The sequence below is a fragment of the Geotrypetes seraphini genome, chromosome 3, assembly GCF_902459505.1.
Source record: "Geotrypetes seraphini chromosome 3, aGeoSer1.1, whole genome shotgun sequence".
Classification (NCBI taxonomy): domain Eukaryota; kingdom Metazoa; phylum Chordata; class Amphibia; order Gymnophiona; family Dermophiidae; genus Geotrypetes; species Geotrypetes seraphini.
In genome coordinates, this window is record NC_047086.1 from 10578297 (window position 1) to 10599449 (window position 21153).

General features: G+C 43.8%; 1 protein-coding gene across 2 annotated transcripts in view; it reads left to right on the forward strand.

Annotated features, from left to right (window-relative positions):
* The window catches only part of SEC63 (SEC63 homolog, protein translocation regulator), a 171936-nt gene that overhangs the window by 122624 nt on the left and 28159 nt on the right, over positions 1–21153 (forward strand). For both annotated transcript variants that reach the window (XM_033937487.1, XM_033937485.1), the window contains 3 exons: positions 1183–1284; positions 2650–2748; positions 16421–16525. In XM_033937487.1, the coding sequence (XP_033793378.1) occupies positions 1183–1284; positions 2650–2748; positions 16421–16525 (306 nt within the window). The remainder of the gene's footprint in view (positions 1–1182; positions 1285–2649; positions 2749–16420; positions 16526–21153) is intronic.

The following is a 21153-nucleotide window of genomic DNA, read 5'->3' on the forward strand; positions in this document are numbered from 1 at the left end:
ATAAATCAATCACTAAATTAAAACATAAAATCATTCCCCCTACCGTTGTCTCCCTCCCTCTATGCTGTGCCTGACCTTCTGGCCTGCTCCCGCCTGGCCATTTTATGCCACCCCCGTGTTATCTTCGGGCCGGCTCCCTCTTTCTCAGTGCTGCAGTGCCCAAAGCCGTGGGCAGCAGCTCCTCTTGCATCTCGCGCCTCATCTAGAAGCCTTCCCTCTGACGTTGCAACGTCAGAGAGAAGGCTTCAGGTGCAGGACGCATGTAAGAGCCGCTGCCCACGGCTTTGGGCACTGCAGCTCTGAGGAAGAGGGAGCCGGCCTGAAGGCAACATCGCATCGTGGACCGGAGGCTGAAGAACACTGTCTTCGGCTCGATGCACGTGCTGGCCCTGCGGACCAGTAGGAAATTTCTGCGCACTGGCACCGGTCCATGGATCGGCGGTTGAAGAAAGCTGTTCTACAGTATAATCTGATCGCACACAAACGCACCCTTGAGAGGATATTTTGGATGTTTCGCTAAGTTACTGTGCATTTAATTGTCTTGCACCTAAGCTTTGGAATTCTGTTCCTTTCAAACAACGCTTGGAATACTGCTACCTCTTCCCTCCATCTGACAAGCTTTTATTTAGGTTGAATAAAAATCACTTCACACTTCTATTTGATTATAGATTCAAATGTTTTTGATTGATTTTTATAGATGGAGTTCAGGGTGTGTGTGTGGTTTTAAATGGAGTCTGCCTTGTTACCCAATGAAATACTTTAACAGAAGGGCAAAATAATTGTACCTAGAGCCTGAACCATTCCATTTTATTCAATATCCCTTGAATTAATGTTCAAGAGCAGCATAGCCCCAAACAAGCTTTAAAATCTTGTATCCAGACAGATGGTTATTGATAGGCACTTGATACTCAGTAGTGACTTTTCAGGAGCATTCAGTGTTTCTGTTTCTTCGTTGCTGCTGGGTATTCTAAGGTGGATTTGGGGAGTTTTAGAGAGGATAGTTCTAACTTTTAATAGACCAAAGATCTAGAGGTTAAGTTAGCCACAGTGCCCAAAGCCCCAGAAGGAACTGTGGATGTTCTCTTAAGCATGTAGTCCTCAAGGCAGAGCTGCAACTTGTGGTGAAAAGTTATTTGAATGCATGATTTATTTTTTAAAAAAAACCTTTTTGCTTTTTACCAGGAGTGGCAAGAATTGCAGCAAAGTATACAGCGAAAAGAACGAGCCCTGCTGGAAACAAAATCAAAAATCACGCACCCTGTTTACAGTCTATATTTCCCTGAGGTCAGTGGTCATACACGGTTCTATGCACCCTCTTTATACAGCCTGTGTTTTTATTTCTTTATTAAACATAAGAATTGCCATCTCCGGATCAGACCCTGGGTCCATCAAGTCTGGTGATCGCACACATGCATAGAATCTTGTTTCCCTACGATTTCACATATAATGTGGACATCCCCCAATATAAAACCACATTCACATCAAATCAAATCGATTCTAAGGTAGATACCCACCCCAATTCACATTAGCAAGCAAAGCAAGTCAAATACCATCAATTCAGAAATACAAACGTGTGTCGGGGGAGTGCTGTTTTTGTCCCACGAAACACAGGCTGCATCGGATGAGTGGATAGACGCCAGAAAAATAAGCGAAAGTTCCAGTGTTATCATTACTGGGCAATAAAGTTATCTTAGCATTTTCCCAGCTAAGTACTAAAAGTATTTTGCATTAATGAATAGTTGAAAATACAAGTACAGTGAAGCTATGTTGGAACCAACCTGCCGATTCTGTCTCTGAAATGAGCTGTTGGCTTTCAAGTAGATGATTAAAGTTATTAAATGAAGTTTGGTTAACATATACTGTTCTCCACCATTTTTAATGATTTAATAGAGTGATATATACATATTTAAAAAATGTAAAATCTTTTTTGATTAAATTAAAATTTAGTGAGGGTGAGGGTGGGTTAAGGAGCAAGTTTAATGTTTCCATTGGGTAAAAAGCTCCATTTTCTGAGGCCTGTAACCCCAATAGGAAAAGTGTATTCAGTCTCATTTCCCTTACAAGTGGTTTTGTTTATTTAATAACCATTTTTCTTTTTTTTGTTGTAATGTATAACATATAGATGAAATGTGGCCACGTTGGGCTATTTTAATAAAAGTTTACTTACAATCTGCTTATACCTGAGGCAGTGGAGGATTACAAGGAGCAGTAGTGGGATTTGAACTGGGTTTCCTTGGTTCTCAGCCTGGTATTCTAACCACTAGGCAGCTACTTCATGACACTTCTGACAATTCAGACTCTCCTCCCCTCACTTCTACCAGCTCCGTAAGCCTCCGTTGTCTAGCTGGGCCACTCAGTCCACTGCTGTTGGTGCCACCTCAGCCAGGGAACCTGGCACATGGAGCAGAATGCAGGAATGAGTGATGGGGAAGAGGGAAAGCTCCAAACTTGCTGGATCTAATATACTTTGGTAAGGAAACCAAATCTCATGGGATTGCTCTATTGTCCCCTATCATACTTCTAATGTCAACTTCCCTTCCCATCTTCTGGTCCACTGCTGGAAAATCAGTGACAAGGCTTTTGTGGAGAAGCTTTGCCCTATCAATGGCTAGCAGCTCTGTCTTAATGCCTGTGCTGTTTGTTTAACAGGAGAAGCAGGAATGGTGGTGGATTTATATTGCGGATAGAAAAGAACAGTCATTGATATCAATGCCATATCACATATGTACACTAAGAAGTCAGGAAGAGGTAAGAAGTCTCTGAGTTATAACTATCCTTTCATGAACTCAATTCCTCTGCAATCTGGGTCTAGAGATGGATGTTACACTAAAACATGCTGGTTAGAGCTAGAACATGAGAAATAGTGTCTGTAAAAGGATTTCCTGTGTTTTATTGATGGAGTTGGGTTACAGCAATTAAGACAGAAGTCAGTTAGTGATGGTTTCAGGCAGAGTGCTGTGATATACTTGGGGACTGGCCTATAGTGCCATGTGCTGCTCTGCAGGATACTAGGGCTTGACCCTCCTATCCGGTAGAATTTTGAACATAGCAGGTAGGAGGCTACATAGTCCATATGTCAGCTAAAAGGTTTTGCTGCATCAGACTGGAATAAATTCAAGATAAGCCTGAAGACTTTCTTATTTAGCGACGCATTCTCCTGTATTTAGAGACCCTTTTTTTAAAAAAATTTTTAAATTTTTCTTATCTTTTTTTTTCTCTATCTTCTCATTGTTTTCCAATGTTAATTTTTTTTTTTGTTTTATTTTTTTTTCTTTTCTTTCCATATTCAGCAAACCGCTTTTCTAAAGCGATCCCGCCACACATTTTACCCTCTCCCCTCTCTCTCCCTTCTTCTTTTAACATGTAACTCTCCCCTCCCTTTTCCCTTTTCCCCTCACTTTCATGTCTGTCCTGTTTTTGTTCTTGATGTGCACTTTTATTATTTTTTAATTATTTATCTTTTTAAATTTTTATTGTAAACCGGCCAGATACTTGCTGATGGTCGGTATATTAAAACTCAATAAACTTGAAACTTGAATACACATCCCCCTCCATATTTGCGGGTTCGGAACTCGTGACTTTGGTTATTCGCGGTTTTCATCTGGATGACCCATCCCCGCCTCCCGGACCTCTCCACTTACTTTTTAAAGCCCGTTGATCTAGCAGTGAAGCAGGGTAGGAGCGATATTCCCTGTGCAGAACTGGGAACAAAAATGGCTGCCGTCCCATGGTCTTGCAGGAAAACAAGACAAGGCTCATGTGGGGTTGGAGAGGAGGAGAGGCACCAATGCCAGAAATGACTTAATCCCTGGCGGCACACCCAGAATCTCGCTATAGAACACATGGGAAGCCATATTTGGGAAAGGGATTGCGACTTGTATAAGCCTTTTTGTAGTTTTACGACCACACTCAAAGTGGTTTACATACAGGTACTTTAAGCATTTTCCCTGTCTGTCCTGGTGGGCACACAATCTATCTAATGTACCTGGGGCAGTGGAGGTTTAAGTGACTTACCCAGGGTCACAGGGAGCAGCATGGAGTTTGAACCCACAACCTCAGGGTGCTGAGGCTGTAGCTCTAACCACTGCGTCACCCTCTCCTCCAATACAATATCAGAAGTGAGCCAAGTATAGAACAATGAAGGCATTGTGACATCACTGATGATGATTCTTAGGCAATGGTGAAATCAGGGAAAGGGATTGGGACTTGTATACTGCCTTTTTGTAGTTTTACAACCAACACTCAAAGCGGTTTATATAAATCTAATTCAAGCATTTTCCTTGTCTGTCCCAGTGGGCTCACAATCTATCTAATGTACCTGGGGCAGTGGTGGATTAGGTGACTTGCCCAGGGTCACAGGGAGTAGCACAGGCTTTGACCCCACAACCTCAGGGTGCTGAGGCTGTAGCTCTACCCACTACGCCACACTCGCCAAAGGTTGGGTGGGCCTTCTCAGTAATGATAGTTAAAGGGAGAGGAACTAGCAGCAAAGTCAGTAAGTTACAGCCAATGCAGAGCTGCAATTGAGGCATAGTTGAATATTTATGGTAAAGATGAACAGCACTGGACATGCTAAAGAGACAGTTCTCTAACTGGACATCTCAGAGGACACTCAAAACAGACTATAGTAAAGCTGTATTAATGAGGAAAATAAAATTAAGGCTCTTATGATCCTTTCAGGCATTTTACAAATAAAAAATCTAAGCAGAGTTTATAATAAGTTAATCAAGGGCTGGAGGAAAGGAGACCTAAAATACAATCATGGAAAAAAAATTAATCAGAATATTAAAATGGTGCTATTGGACACAATAGGAAGGGAGGAAATGCAAAACGGGCAACAGTGAATCAAAAAATGTAAGCTGAGGCGCTATCAGGTCCTTGGTAAGGGACAAAGTTACTGCACCAGGGAGAGAAAAGCCTGAATAAAGGTTTTTGAAGGCAAACCCTGGAACAGGATCGCCTAGTAGAGTCCAACCATATGTAACAGTGAAAAGGAATAACTAAAGGTTCAGTTGTAAAGATCTGAAGAGAACGAGTGGAAATATAGGGAGCTAAGTTATTAAATAGAAAAGGTGTAGAATATTTGATGTAGAAGAATACGAATCTTGAATGAGAGATGAAATACAATTGTAGGATGCAAAAGTGCAGTAGCATAGGCAGACACTTGGGGACTAGCAGGTGGAGACTGACATCAATGTATATTGTATTCTGTGTTCAATATGTTCTCAGTCTCCGGAAAGTGGTAGGTGATGTATTTTATGTTATCTGGTCAGTCAGGCTGAAGTTAGATTTTATTTAATGAAAAAGAAGTAAAGAGGATTATGTATTTCTCTGTAAGACTGGTAGACCACCTTTCCTCTGCTGCCCTAGTCAGGCTTCCTTCGGTCTTCTGGAGGAGAGAAATCAGAGAGGCATGTGTGCTTCACCCAATGTCAACTGTTTGTCCAGGTGGTAATTTGAGCTGGCATTCTGTGTTTGTCAGAGCATGGGCAGCTTTGTGATGAATATGGCTCTTGGTGAGCTGCCGGAGCCTCTTATGCTTTGTGCTCCCAAATATGCTACAGGGTTTGGCCAGTTTCTTCCCCCATGACAGATAGCACAACAGGTCAGAAAAAAAACTTCCTTTTTATTATTTCTACTAAGGTACTGGCCACCCAGAGATCAGTTCTTTCATGATGGATGCAGGGGTGATCGGGAATCTGGGTTAGGTGTTTTAGGAGTTTCTTGTGGACAGCAATGAGGCCTTGGGGACCTGTGCTCTGGTAACTTCTGTAAGGGGCAGAATCCAACATTTTTACCAGAACATAAGCAATGCCTCCGCTGGGTCAGACCTGAAGTCCATCATGCCCAGCAGTCCACTCACGCGGCGGCCCAACAGGTCCAGGACCTGTGCAGTAATCCTCTATCTATATCCTTCTATCCCCTTTTCCAGCAGGAAATTGTCCAATCCTTTCTTAAACCCTAGTACCGTACTCTGCCCTATTACGTCCTCTGGAAGCGCATTCCAGGTGTCCACCACACGTTGGGTAAAGAAGAACTTCCTAGCATTTGTTTTGAATCTGTCCCCTTTCAACTTTTTTGAATGCCCTCTTGTTCTTTTATTTTTTGAAAGTTTGAAGAATCTGTCCCTCTACGCCCTTCATGATCTTGTAAGACTCTATCATATCCCCTCTAAGTCTCCTCTTCTCCAGGGAAAAGAGACCCAGTTTCTCCAATCTTTCTCTTTCTCTCTCTCTCTCTATTTCTCTCTGTCTCTCTTTCTCTCCCTCTCTACTCTCTCTATGCCCTTCATGATCTTGTGAGTCTCTATCATATCCCCTCTAAGTCTCCTCTTCTCCAGGGAAAAGAGACCCAGTTTCTCCAATCTCCCAGCATATGAAAGGTTTTCCATCCCTTTTATCAGACATGTTGCTCTCCTCTGAACCCTCTCGAGTATCGCCATATTCTCGAGTATCGCCAATATTGGACGCAGTATTCCAGGTGCAGGCGCACCATCGCCCGATACAGCGGCAGGATAACTTCTTTCGTTCTGGTTGTAATACCCTTCTTGATTATACCTAGCATTCTATTAGCTCTCTTAGCTGCCGCTGTGCACTGTGCCGGCTTCATTGTCATGTCCACCGTTAACCTCAGGTCGGTGGTCTCACAAAGTTATGTACAAAGTCTGTACTTAAGTTGCCCACCCTCTGTCTGAAATGCTTCTCTGAGTCTCCTTGCCATTCTCAACACTGTGACAATAAGAGCCATCTTACACTGATAAGACTGAAGGCAGTAGTTCTGATTCTCAGGGAACATAGGAGGACAAGAAGGAATTCCATGTACTTTGTAGTGCCTAAGAAGGGAGGGCTTGTTTCATCCAATTCCGGATTTCTGATGGGTAAATTGAGCCTTACTAGTTTCTTGTTTTCACATAGACACCTTGCAATCGGTAATAGCATCAGTTTGTTGAGGGGAATATTTGATTTTTTTAGATCTCATCGAAGCGTACTTAAACATTCATCCCCATCAGTAAAGAACATAATTTTTTTTTTTAAAGATTTTTGGTCTTCAGGCAACATTATCAATTTCAAACCCTACTATTTGGTCTTCTACAGTGGAAGGGATCACAGTAGCCATGCACAAGGAAGGGATCCTGGTTCATATCTGTTGCATGATTGGCTCATTCAGGTGGTCCCAAAGCCACAAGGTGAATGGTTCAGCTGTTCCAAGAGCTTGGTTGGGTAGCCAACTCCATGAGGAGCAAGTTAGCCCCTTCTCACTTCTTGAAATATCTGGGGTCACAGATATTACTGGGTCAGACCAATGGTCCATCAAGCCCAGTAGCCCGTTCTCAACGGTGGCCAATCCAGGTTACTAGTACCTGGCCAAAACCCAAAGACTAGCAACAGTCCATGCTACCGATCCAGGGCAAGCAGTGGCTTCCCCCATGACTTAATAACAAACTATGAACTTTTCCTTCAGGAATTTGTCCAAATCTTTCTTAAAACCAGCTAGGCTATACACTCTTACCATAACCTCTGGCAGTGTGTTTCAGAGCTTAACTATTCTCTTGAGTGAAAAAAATATTTCCTCATTGGTTTTAAAAGTATTTCCCTGTAACTTCATCGAGTGTCCCCTAGTCTTTGTAATTTTTCACATTGTACCCATTCTACTCCACTCGGGATTTTGTAGACTTCAAGTATATCCCCCCTCAGCTGTCTCTTTTCTAAGCTAAAAAGCCCTAACCTTTTTAGTCCTTCCTCATATGAGAGGAGTTCCATCCCCTTTATCATCTTGGTCACTCTTCTTTGAACCTTTTCCAGTGCCACTATGTCTTTCATAAGAACATAAGAATTGCCGCTGCTGGGTCAGACCAGTGGTCCATCGTGCCCAGCAGTCCGTTCACACGGTGGCCCTTAGGTCAAAGACCAGTGCCCTAATTGAGTCTAGCCTTACCTGAACTGAACACAGTACTTGAGGTGAGTTCATACCATGGAGCAATAAAGAGGCATTGTAGTTAAATTATTTTTATTGAGCAAATTATGACAGGGTTACAACCTCTCCAACCCCACGCCGGCTCTGTGATGTAAACAAAATAAATAAAGAGAGAATTTTCCTCTCTTATGTCCTAGTTCACGCTTTCTGTCCAACACCTGCTCTGGTAGAATACACATTTCAAATCTGACACATTGTACTCACAAAACAGAAAATAAAATTATTTTTTCTACTTTTTGTTGTCTGGTCATTATTCAAATCAGGCTCTGGTTGTGTTCTGATAACTCGCTTACCAAGGTCTCCTGCCCATTAGTTATTTTCTTCTTTCTCTATGTTAACCATCCATCTTCCACGTCTGTCCTCCCCTTTCTTTTCCCTTCCCTCCCCTGGAGGTCTGGCATCTTTCCTTTTTTTCGTCTCCATCTCCGCAGCTGCAGGGATGGACCCTACCATCCTCAGATCCACCGTCTCTCCTTTTCTCAACTACTTTTTCAACCAGAATCTCCTTCCTTTCCCACCACCCCTTTCTAATCCTAACTACCCTCCTATCCAGTATCTCTATCCCCCCTCAACACCATCCCTTGTGTCCAACTTCTCTCCCTTTCTGTTCCTTCCCTCCCTCCATCCCATTTTCCACCATCTTTCTTCCTCTCCTGTTTTTAGACCCATTATTTTTTCCATCCCCCTCCCCCTCAGTCTGGCATATGCACATCTTTTTGAACCCCTCTCTCCGTGTACTTCTACACCAGGACCTGCCACTGCCTCCCTCCCTCCCTCCCTGTACTTCTAAACCAGGGCCTTCCGCTGCCCCTGAAGGCCTGCATCTTCTTTCTAGCGCAGTATCACCTTCAAACAGCCTGCAGAGGATCGCCAGTGCTGTAGCGATCCTAAGCAGGCTGCCATTGACTTCCGCAGCACGTTCCCTCTGCCACACGCCTCTTCTGATGTACGTGATCACGGCGGAGGGAACGTACTGCGAAGGTCAACGGCAGCCTACTTAGGATCACCCCTCTACAGGCTGTTTGAAGGTGAGACCGGGATGGAGGGAGGGCCAAATCACGGGCCAAATTTGGCCCGCGGGCCTGGTGTAGAGGGACCACATCCACCCTTCTCCAGTCCTTCGGTACCACTCCCAACTCTAGAGAAGCATTGAAAAGGTCAGTCAGTGGAACCACCGGAACTTCCTTAAATTCCTTCAGTACCCTCGGATGTACACCATCCGGCCCCATCGCTTTATCTATCTTAAATTTAGCTAGCTCCTCATGATCAAGATCTACCACTCCACCATCCCTATTAGCATTTGTTTTCTGCAGTCCTGCTCCCAGATATTCAGCCGTGAACAGAAATATTAGATAAGCAATTCAGCCTTTTCTTTATCAGCTTCTACATATTCCTCTCCTTCACTTTTGAGTCTCACAATGCCACTTTTGCACGTCTTCCTATCGCCAATATATGTAAAAATAAGTCTTGTCTCCCCGTTATACCATGTCAGCTATTTTTTCTTCCATTTGTATCTTTGCTTTCCTTTTTTTATTTATTTATTTATATAGATTTCCAAATACAAACGCAAGAATCCTCTTGTTACAGTAATACAGAGAAGTAATACAAAAAAAGCAAATATATATTGCATAATAATAAATAAAAATTCAATTTAAAGAGAAAATTTAAACAATACAATATCTAACAATATGCAATATAATCCAAAAGTAATTGTTCACTCTTTCTTAGACCACTTTACTGCCCTGTGGAATAAGGACATAAGAGATAAGGAGATCTCCAACAATACTTATTGTTTTACCAAAGAAAATGGCTTAACGTGATTATCCGATTCAAATTCCTAATACAGCTCTTATATTTGAGTTAACTTTTTTTATCCAGAAAACTACAAAGTTGCTCCGGCACAAAATAAACATATTTAGTTCCATCATATTTAACTAAGCATCTACAAGGGTAACTAAGTAAAAAGGTAGCACCCATTTTAATTGTTTCCTCTCTCATAGTCAAAAATAAACTCTGGGAGACACAAAAGAATTTTCATTATCATATTTTAGTTCTGCTCAAATACAAATGAGACAAGCAAAGTGCCTCTATTGAATTTCTTCCTGAGATGTTTCAAGTATTCTGGTTAAATTTTTTAAGTCTATTTCTTTAGATGGATTTTCTGATTTGTTTTCAGCAAGTAATATATTGTTAATCGGTGGTATCGATTCCGTATAAATTTTTTAAGTCTCCATTAAATATCTTTTAAAGGCATCAATTGGTGTAACCAAACTTAATTTAGGAAAATTCAATATACGCAAGTTCAGTCTTCTGTTGAAATTCTCTAATTGTTCAATTTTGCATTGAAGAAAATTCTATCCTTAACCATAGTAGCTGATACTGCCTGTAACGACTTAATGTCTTATCTACCTTTTCAAATTTCTTGTTTGTATCTGTTTGAAGATTTTGGACAAAAGTGGTTAAATCTTCTAGGTTTCTCACTACTTTAGAAATATCTTCTGCCGATTTCATGGTTGCAGCTTCGAGTCTCTGGAGAGTCTTCAATATGTTCCCTAATACTGCTGCTGAGGAATTGGGTTGCACGGTTTCTCCCTGAGAAGTTAACTCAGTGTCCCAGTCAGCGTGTTGACCCCCTCCGTGTGAGAACGCCGTGCTTATCCAGCTCTCGGCACTCTCACGTTGTATGCTGTTCTGCGCTGGAGTTCGCGGTGATGGAGCTGTTGGGGGGGATAACGAGTATCTTTGCTTTCCTGACTTCTCGACCAGCCTCTCTTAACTTTTCCAGATACTTTTGCCTGTCTTCCTCTTTCTGCAATCTTTTGTAGTTTATGAAAGCTAACCTCTTCCTTACCTTCTCAGCTACTTCATTTGAGAAGCAAAGCAGCCTTCTTTTTAAATTTTTTTACCCTCCTTTTGTACTTACCTTTTTGTACTTACCTTTACTATGCTTTACTATGTGTACTTTACTATGCTCTCTACTTCCCTTATGTATCAGTTCATCATGCTCTTGTGGGTCTGTTGTAGTTAATAATTAAGACCCTGTTTTTAATTGTAAATAGCTTTGAATTAATGATATTGCGATACATCAAAATTTTCATAAAGCTAACTTCTTTTCCTCTTACTTTTGCTTACTTGTCTCAAAAAAAGATTTGTCGCCCTTACAGTAACTCCTTTCAGTTTTGCCCACTGCATTTCCATTCCTTCCAGACGTTCCCATCCAGACAATTCCTTGACGTAATCCCCCATCTGAACAAAGTTATTTACAGTGGTGCCTCGCATAACGGACGCCTCGCACAGCGAACGCTGCGCACAACGAACTTTATGTCTTGATCCGTACAACGAACTTCGTTTCACACAACGAAGTCGCCCGAGCTGCATCCTTCCGCGCAGGCACTGCGCTTAACTGCCCTCTCTCCGCCTGGTTCCCTCTTGCCCCCCCGACTCCCCGACACGATCGGGGCAAGAGGGAGCTCAAGCCCTCTTGCCCCCCCGACTCCCCGACACGATCGGGGCAAGAGGGAGCTCAAGCCCTCTTGCCCCCCCGACTCCCCGACACGATCGGGGCAAAAGGGAGCCCAAGCCCTCTTGCCCCGCCGATTCCCCGACACGATCGGGGCAAAAGGGAGCCCAAGCCCTCTTGCCCCGCCGATTCCCCAACTCCCCGACAATATCGGGCCAGGAGGGAGCCCAAGTCCTCCTGGCCACGGCGACCCCCTAACCCCACCCTGCACTACATTACGGGCAGGAGGGATCCCAGGCCCTCCTGCCCTCGACGCAAACCCCCCCTCCCCCCAACGACCGCCCCCCCCCAAGAACCTCCGACCGACCCCCAGCCGACCCGCGACCCCCCTGGCCGACCCCCACGACACCCCCAACCCCCTTCCCCGTACCTTTCTGTAGTTGGCCGGACAGACGGGAGCCAAACCCGCCTGTCCGGCAGGCAGCCATCGACGGAATGAGGCCGGATTGGCCCATCCGTCCCAAAGCTCCGCCTACTGGTGGGGCCTAAGGCGCCTGGGCCAATCAGAATAGGCCCGGGAGCCTTAGGTCCCTCCTGGGGGCGGGGCCTGAGGCACATGGGCCCAACCCGACCATGTGCCTCAGGCCCTGCCCCCAGGAGGGACCTAAGGCTCCCGGGCCTATTCTGATTGGCCCAGGCGCCTTAGGCCCCACCAGTAGGCGGAGCTTTGGGACGGATGGGCCAATCCGGCCTCATTCCGTCGATGGCTGCCTGCCGGACAGGCGGGTTTGGCTCCCGTCTGTCCGGCCAACTACAGAAAGGTACGGGGAAGGGGGTTGGGGGTGTCGTGGGGGTCGGCCAGGGGGGTCGCGGGTCGGCTGGGGGTCGGTCGGAGGTTCTTGGGGGGGGGCGGTCGTTGGGGGGAGGGGGGGTTTGCGTCGAGGGCAGGAGGGCCTGGGATCCCTCCTGCCCGTAATGTAGTGCAGGGTGGGGTTAGGGGGTCGCCGTGGCCAGGAGGACTTGGGCTCCCTCCTGGCCCGATATTGTCGGGGAGTTGGGGAATCGGCGGGGCAAGAGGGCTTGGGCTCCCTTTTGCCCCGATCGTGTCGGGGAGTCGGGGGGGCAAGAGGGCTTGAGCTCCCTCTTGCCCCGATCGTGTCGGGGAGTCGGGGGGGGCAAGAGGGCTTGAGCTCCCTCTTGCCCCGATCGTGTCGGGGAGTCGGGGGGGGCAAGAGGGCTTGAGCTCCCTCTTGCCCCGATCGTGTCGGGGAGTCGGGGGGGCAAGAGGGCTTGAGCTCCCTCTTGCCCCGATCGTGTCGGGGGGTCGGGGGGGGGCAAGAGGGCTTGAGCTCCCTCTTGCCCCGATCGTGTCGGGGAGTCGGGGGGGCAAGAGGGCTTGAGCTCCCTCTTGTCCCGATCGTGTCGGGGAGTCGGGGGGGGGCAAGAGGGCTTGAGCTCCCTCTTGCCCCGATCGTGTCGGGGAGTCGGGGGGGCAAGAGGGCTTGAGCTCCCTCTTGCCCCGATCGTGTCGGGGGTGCCAGAGACTACACGGAGTCACCCACCGTACCACCCGATTCGGGTAAGCGCAGGTATCGGTGGGTGGCTTATTTGCGGGGGGGTGCCTTATTTTACATTTTTTTCTAAAAAGGGGGGGCTGTCTTATTTGATGGCCCTGCCTTATCATCGGGGAAACACGGTAGAAAAAAAAAAAAAATGAACAGTTAAGTCCCAGTTTTTGCCGCTGAGACTCTGCCCTCTCACTGTAAAATTAGACTCTACTTAGTCTGTCTTTAAATTTAAAAAATGTGTGTTGTTTTAAAAAACAATTATGTTTTTAGATGTATCTAAATAAAAATAATAACCAAAAATTTATCTTTTTTATGTCATCTTAGCATATTTTATGCTGCAGAACGAATTATTTTTTTTTACATGTATTCCTATGAGAAAACGCGTTTCACATAACGAACGTTTCACATAACAAACTTGCTCCTGGAACCAATTAAGTTCGTTGTGTGAGGCACCACTGTATTTATTTTTTTGTCTAGAGCCTTTACTTTTGAATGAGGCCTCGCTATACCCGTCTTAATTTTAAACCGTATCATCAGAAACACTTCCCCCGCTTGTAAGCACTAAGTCCAGTATGACCCCCCATCCCGCGTGGGTTCCATTACCAACTGCTGGAACAGTTCTCCTTGTAGAGAATCCAGGATCTCCCTACAAGTATTAAATGACTTGCCCAGAGTCACAAGGCATTGCAGTGGGAATCATACTCATAACTTCAAGGTCCTGAGGCTTTAGCCACTATAGGCTAGATTTGCAGGTCAGCTTTTAGGGCTTCTCTGTTGTCAACAGGTACCACAATTCCCACCTTTGACTGATCTAGAGAGATGAAAATGAAAGCTGATTTCTGTCCTTAAGTCATTTCAGATCAGTTCAGAACCTGACAGGTGTTTTGGGTATATATAGCTCAGCAGATATGGTGCAAGCAAACCTTCTCTCTATCTGTAGCTCTTCCAAGTCATGTTTTTACGTTCTAGTTTGGAGGAGTTTTGGTACCCTGCTTTATAAAAATATTGGCAGCCCAGAAAACGATTTACAGTGATGTCAAATTCATTAGATCTCAGAGCATAAACCAAGCATCTTGACTGGTCTGGAGGGTCTCTGAAATGCCATATAAGAGAAGTCATTTGTAATAAAAAGTTGAGTAAAATTGAATATGCTGAGTGTTACACCACTTTGCACTAAACGGGACTATATTTGTTTTGTGTGGGGTTTTGGGTTTTTTTTTTGTACTTATCAGTTTACTGTTGTGTTAACTGTTTCCCCTTAAATATGCATGTCCAAGGTGGGGGGAGGGAGGAAAGGGTATTTTGGTTTGATTATTAAAGTAAGGTATATAGGAATGGGGATTATTGTATGTTTTCTTGAATTTAAAGACTTATTGATTAAGGGGGAGGGGGATAAATTCTGATATGGATTTTAACAGAATATTTAGTGTTGTATCTGAGTTTAAAATGTTATATATGTTGTTACACGTATTGTAAGTTTTTAAAAATGAATAAAGAATTTTTTTAAAAAGGCACTAAACAGCTATGAGAAAAAAGAGTCAGATATCATTTAATAACAAATTTTTATTAATCATGACTGGAGTCGCTAATCAACATATCACCATCAATTGGAAGGATTGCAGTAAACTTAATTTCACCTTTTGCTGGAATTCATTATGTCATATGTTTAAAATGGAAAGATCAATAGCTGTACAAAATGGAAATTATAAGACCTTTTCTAAAATATGCGGGGCATTGACATCTTTTTGTGATGATTAAACACCAGTTATTTTATTGGAATATACACCATGAATAATAGGGAGGGGGAAGGGTTCTTATTTTACTGTGTATACTATTAATAATAATGGGAAGGGGGGTGGGTTATGGGTTTATATATATATATATATATATATATATATATACTAGTCTTTAAGCCCGTTACATTAACGGGTGCTAGAACATATGTGTGCGTGTCTGTCTTTCTCTCTCTCTCCTTAGCCGCTTTCTTTCTTTCTGCCTTTCTTTTTCCTTGGCTATCCATCACCACCCCTTGCCTGCTCCCCCTGTCCATTTTCCCTTCCTTTTACCTCCACTGTGTCCACCACCACCCCTTCACTGCTCTCCTTATGCAGCAGCAGTCCTTCTCCCTTTGTTTTACCTCCCCCCTGTCCAGCAGCACCTCTTTCCTTCTCTCCCTGTCCAACATTAGTCCTCCGTTCCTTTTTCTTCACCTCCCCTGTCCATCAGCATCTCTTTCCTTCTCCCCCTGTCCAGCAGTAGGCATTTTTTCCTTTTTTATCCTCCCTCCTCCTTCTTATCCCTATGATACTCTTACCTTGCTCTGCCCCTGATCAGAGGTTCCCGACAGCCGCCCAGTTGCACCCATTGGAAAAGTTCCCACTGCCGCATCCCGCACCCCTCCTGACGCGGCTCCCGCTGTCCTTTCTGTCTGTGTCTGTCTGTCCCTGGCCCCCTTTGCCTGTCTGTCTTTCTGTGTATCTCCCTGACCCTGTGTCTTTCTTCTTTTCTTTCTGTCTCCCTTCCTCCCTCTGTCTGTCTGTCCAAAGCAGCATTCCATCCCCCTCCATTTCCCTCCCCCCACACCAGTTCCCTGTGCACCTACCCCTGTGTCTTTCTTATTTTCTTTGTTTCCCTTCCTCTCTCTGTCTGTCTGTCCAAAGCAGCATTCCCTTCCCCTCCATTTCCCTCCCCCCCCCACCAGTTCCCTGTGCAACAGCATTAGCGTTTCCTCTACCTCCCCCCCTTTCCCTTCCCGCGGTCCGGACTACAAAGGTGGTGATTCCAGCAGCGCTTGAATCAGTCTCCACACGCTGCTTCAGGCCCTTCTACTGCCCTGATTTACTCTGGCACGTCCCTGATGACATCATCAGAGACGCGGCAGAGCAAATCAGGGCAGTAGAAGGGCCCGAAGCAGCATGTGAAGACTGATGCACATGCTCCTGGAATCGCCATTCGGGCCCCGGGAAGAGAAGGGGGTGGGCGGCGGCAGGAGGAACGGAGATCGGCGGCGGCAGGAGGAACGGAGATCGTCGTCTGGCTGCGGTCTGGCTTGTGGAGGCGATAGGCTGGTGACGTATTAGCGTGCATGCGCACTCCTTCGGCCACAGACCTACAGCGCACAGAACACGCAAATAGGAGTGCGCATGCGTGGCTAGCTCTTTATTATATATATACAATTGTTCTTTTTCTTGATAGACTTACAAGGGATGTTTTCAAGAATATGTATGATTTTAAATTGTACACTTGTTGAATGATTAAAAATGAATAAAGATTAAAAAAAAAAGGCACTAAATGAAAATGTTCAAGAGAAGTACATTTGTGAGGGGAGGGAGGAATTAACAAAATTCAGTAGCACTTGGAGACACTTTTAGCCCTTTACCATTTTTGATCTAGTTTTTCTTCTTTCTATTGGTTTTAGGTAGAACTGAAATTCCCTGCACCAAGCAGACCTGGAAATTATCAGTACACAGTGTTTTTGAGATCAGATTCATATATGGGCTTGGACCAGGTTAAACCATTGAAGGTAATGTCTGAACATGGCTAGTTTTGTAACTAGTGCTGTAGTTCGTTGTAATGGATTAAAGATATCTTTGGAACTGAGAAAAACATCAAAATGTTGGAAATATGAGTAGCGGTCAGTGCTGAAAAAGGGGGATTCAGCTTTGAAACTGCAGTGACAAAATAGGCCGCCTAATGCCACTTCTAGTGTTGGCCATGCCACAGTTGCATTAGGTGAAAGATATTATATAGAAAGGCCTTAAATATATACCAACCCTATGAATGCAAACAAAATAGATAGAGGGAAGATAATTCAATAAATATATGGAATGATTAAACCTAACAATATTCATAACTGAGATCAAGGCCATAATAGCATCTAATATCAAATCTAAATCAAAATATTCTAAAAATATCTTCATAAATATTCAAATTATAATTGAAATTGAGTCATAATCCTAATTGGGTGTTTGAAACAAAAACTGTGGTGGACTTCAATCTTTGGAACCTCTTCTGATGTCTACCATTCCAAGTTCCTGTGTCCACCACCCCCTACCAACAAAATAATTAATCTACTTAATTTGATATAATTTAATACCCTATGATTATTATAATCACTAAATTTATTGAATTTACTATTATTGTCAACACTAACTTAAATATAATGATACTTTTAAAATTGTGAAGTGGTTAACACGTTTGTTTACAGAAACCTAAATCATTAATTCATTTTAAATTTCTATTAAATTAAAATACAGTACATTTATGACATTAAAAGATTTCTGAAATACATAAAGTGCATGTGCCTAAGACCTAAAGCGTGAAAAACTTAAATTAATAAATTAACATATATAAAAGATATATAAAGAGTTTTTTTTATATTTGTATAGATATCACTGTGTGTAGAGAAAACTGAGGGTGCACATTCTTAAAGCATGCGTTTACCTAGATTATCTCAATTATGTGCAACACAACTAGCATTTATGGAAAAGGCAACACTTGGCTTGTTGTAAGGTGGAATCTGCCACCATCAACGTTGATTTGATGGAAAACTCCCGACGCCTTTACTTTATATAGGCGTTTCAATCCAAACACGGGTCTTCTTCGGGGGAAATTTTGAGCAAAAGCTGCCTTTCTATATCAAATATGCAAACAAAATCACAAATCAACCAAATTAATAAAAGCAAGGATATGCTAAAAACAGTGGAAACCAAAAAAGATAACGAAAACCAAATGCCAATTAGCAAACCGGAAGCACCAAAGAAATTTAGAAGCAAGTGTGAAAGGAAAACTGAATAAGTAATAACATATGTGAAAAAGGACGAACAAACACCCACGGAAGACCCGAATTTACATTTGTGCTTTAATGCGTGCTAGAGAACAGGAGCGACAAAATACACAGAAAACGTTGCATTAGGTGGCATAAAGCGCCTATAGAGGTGTAATTCTGGTGCAGATTTTTTAGGCGCCGGTGGGCCTTTTGGTGTTTAAAACTGTTTCTTGATTAGCTATCCTTTGGGGTAATTTATTATTTTTTGATTACTTTATGCTTTGGACGATACCATGCTGAAGAATTAGATGTTACTATTCTAATGGAAATTTCTGTTCAAGAATGATGTGCCTATTGCTCTAGATACTTTGATAATGTTTTTTCTAGTAAATAGGCACATATTTCTTGAAGCCCACACATTAGCCTACTTTCTGTCTCAGACATGTCAGTATGACCGTATCTCTTGTTTCTGTGATCTGTCCAACAGAACGGTTAGTGCAGGTTGCATTCAGGTAGGCAACTTGTTCGTTCTACCTCATTATGTTAATACAGGATTCATGTTAAATGTTGTCATATGAGCAGGACAGACTTGTTTCTCGGGGAGAGTCCCTGTATGCTTCCCTGTTAATGTTTCTTCTCTAGGGCTGACCATCTGTTTGATGCAAACTGAGGAATCGGAGGACAGCCCAGAGTGAGGGAGGCGAAGCAGAAAAATATAAATGAGGCTTCTTTACAGCAGATCTTGTAATCAGAGATACACAGCCCACTTGTTCAAGAATGATGTGCTTATTTACTAGAACAGAATACCATAATAGGGCATGACAATTTTAGGGGTAGACTTTTTTTTTAATTTTTATTCTTTCAACCTTTCCCTCCAACCCTCTTGGGTTTCACCAGGATCCCATGTATTTCATGTTAACTGCTGATTTGTGCAGAGAAAGAGAAGGGAAGATTCGGTACTTACCTTGATAATCTTCTTTCTGTCCTGACTTGAGGAAGGGGATTTTGATCTTGGAAAGTTAGTAATTAGTCCGATAAAAATATCACCTTATTTCCACTTTCTGTTTCCAAATGTTTATCAACACAGCTACAATACTGCTTTATCCTAAAACAAACAAAAATATTTTTTCTACCTTTGTCATCTCTGTCTGCTCGTCACTCTCCTTTCCATCTTAGCTTTATTCTCACCCCTTCCATATGGCATCTCCCTCTTTCTATGTCCCTTCCATAAACTGTCTGCCCTCTCCCCCTTCCATCCAACCTTCAATACAGCTTCATTTTCTCTCCATTTTTCTATATCCCCTCTCCCCCACCCATGCTCTGACATCCCTCTCATTTCCTTCCTTCCCTATCTTCCCTCCCCATTATATCACATCCTACCCCTTAGTCTGGCATCTGTCTCCTTCCCTCCCCCCAACCAGTGTTCCAACATCTGTCTCCTTCCCTTCCTTTGGTCTAGCATCTGTCTCCTCTACTTTTCTTCCATATCTCTCCCTCCCCCTCACATGCTCTGGCATCTTCCTCCCTCCCTAATTTGGTAGCTTTTTCCTTTACACTTCCTTCCCTCCCCCCAATCGGGTTCGGCATGTCTCCTCACCAGTGGGATGGGTCTCTGTCTCTCTCTCTCCAGGCTGCTGCTTGCTAAACAAGCTGTCTTCAGTGGCCCTTCCTATCCCCCTTCAACTTCCTGTTCCTAAAGAGGCAGGACGCTGATGCTTCTGGCAGGCTGCAGTGTGGGGAAAGGGAATGGAGGAACCCCCTTATAATCTGCACCTGGGACAAATCATCCCCACCACCCCATCCTTCTTACACCGCTGAAACCTGTGCTAGTGAGGGTTCAGCCTTTTCATACTCAGTAAATTTGTTAATCTAAGAGTGCCACCAGCTTCTTGGTCCCTTTGGCTGCTGTAGACTAAAATGGCTACCCCTTCTGAATGGTTTTATTGGGAAATAAAAAAGAAACTGAACCATTTTTTCCATGTATGCATGCTGATCATAGACCTGGTCAAAAAGAGCTTCTCCCAAGGTCAAGAACAGGGGTTTTCAATCCAGGCCAGTTGGGGATATCTTGAAACCTCCAGCTGGCTGTGGTCTAGAACCTTCCCCAGAGTTCAAATACTGCTGGGCTTCCTTATATTTTGCCTCAAGAAGCTTCTTGCCATGCCTATGTTTTTGCATGGATTCCTCACTTTCAAAACTCCACGCTTCTCTCTTATTTTACAGTGCTATAAGCACTTTTCTATTTTTAACTTGGGGGGGGGGGGGGGGTTCCTGTGTAGTTTCAGGTCAGGTACTTTGCAAGTCTTGATTAGCACCTTCTAATCACTTTTATTGCTCCCTCAAAAAAAACAAACACCCCAGTGATTTACAAACAGAATAAAAAAATGGAGCAAAAGCATCAGATTAGGAACATACTATATAGATAGACCATCCTCACTATGCCATCAAATCAAATCTACCACTTGTCTTCAGCTCTGACCATGCCTTAATGTCCTCATGAAAGGGAGATTAATTTGTCATGATCTTTAGGAAGCTTACCACAAAAAACTGTTCAGCCAGAGATAGTGTTCTTAGTCCTTGAACCATGCTACAAACTATCCATCCTCTCCCCCCCAAAAAAAAAACCTGACAAACATTCTAAAACTAGCAACTGACACAACTCCCCAGAAACTGTCATAATCTCAAAACAGACTCCTACATCTGCCCCAACACCTCACAAATTGACGTACCCAACATCTAATCGTATATGGTTGAAACCTCCCTCTCAAACTTGCTGCTCCACTTGTACCCCAACCCCTAGCTACCTCTCCCACAAACACTGCCTAGCACATAAACACTTGCAATTACATGTAGACTCCACAAATGCATGTACAGGGAAGGTTAATAGTTCCCTGTCTATTTATTTCATTGTCTTTTTTGTTCTTTTCCGAAAACTATTTCAAGAATCGTTAGTTGCTAGGTATATTACTAAGTAACATTTATTGTAGTCGGAGCCAGGTTAAGCCATTGGCAAATTTGACAGGTACTTGGTGTCCACATGTTTAAAGGAGCCTTGTGAGATGTGGTCAGGACTCAAGAGATTCGGATTGCAAACTGTCTGAGGGGTTTTCCCTTCTCATCCCCCCTCATACTGTAGGTAGGATCCAGCCAGTAGAAAGGAAATGGGGCAGAGGTTTGCAAGCAGAGGAGGTGATCTAGAGATACGGTGTCAGGTCAAAACCGCGGAAGACAAAGGTGCGCGCCAACAACTGAGGCACACGCCGAAGAAAATAGCTGTTTTTAGGGGCTCTGATAGGGGGGGGTGGGGGGAGAACCACCCCCACCCCACCCCACTTTACTTTATACAGATCGCGCCGCGTTGTGGGGGGTTTGGGGGGTTGTAA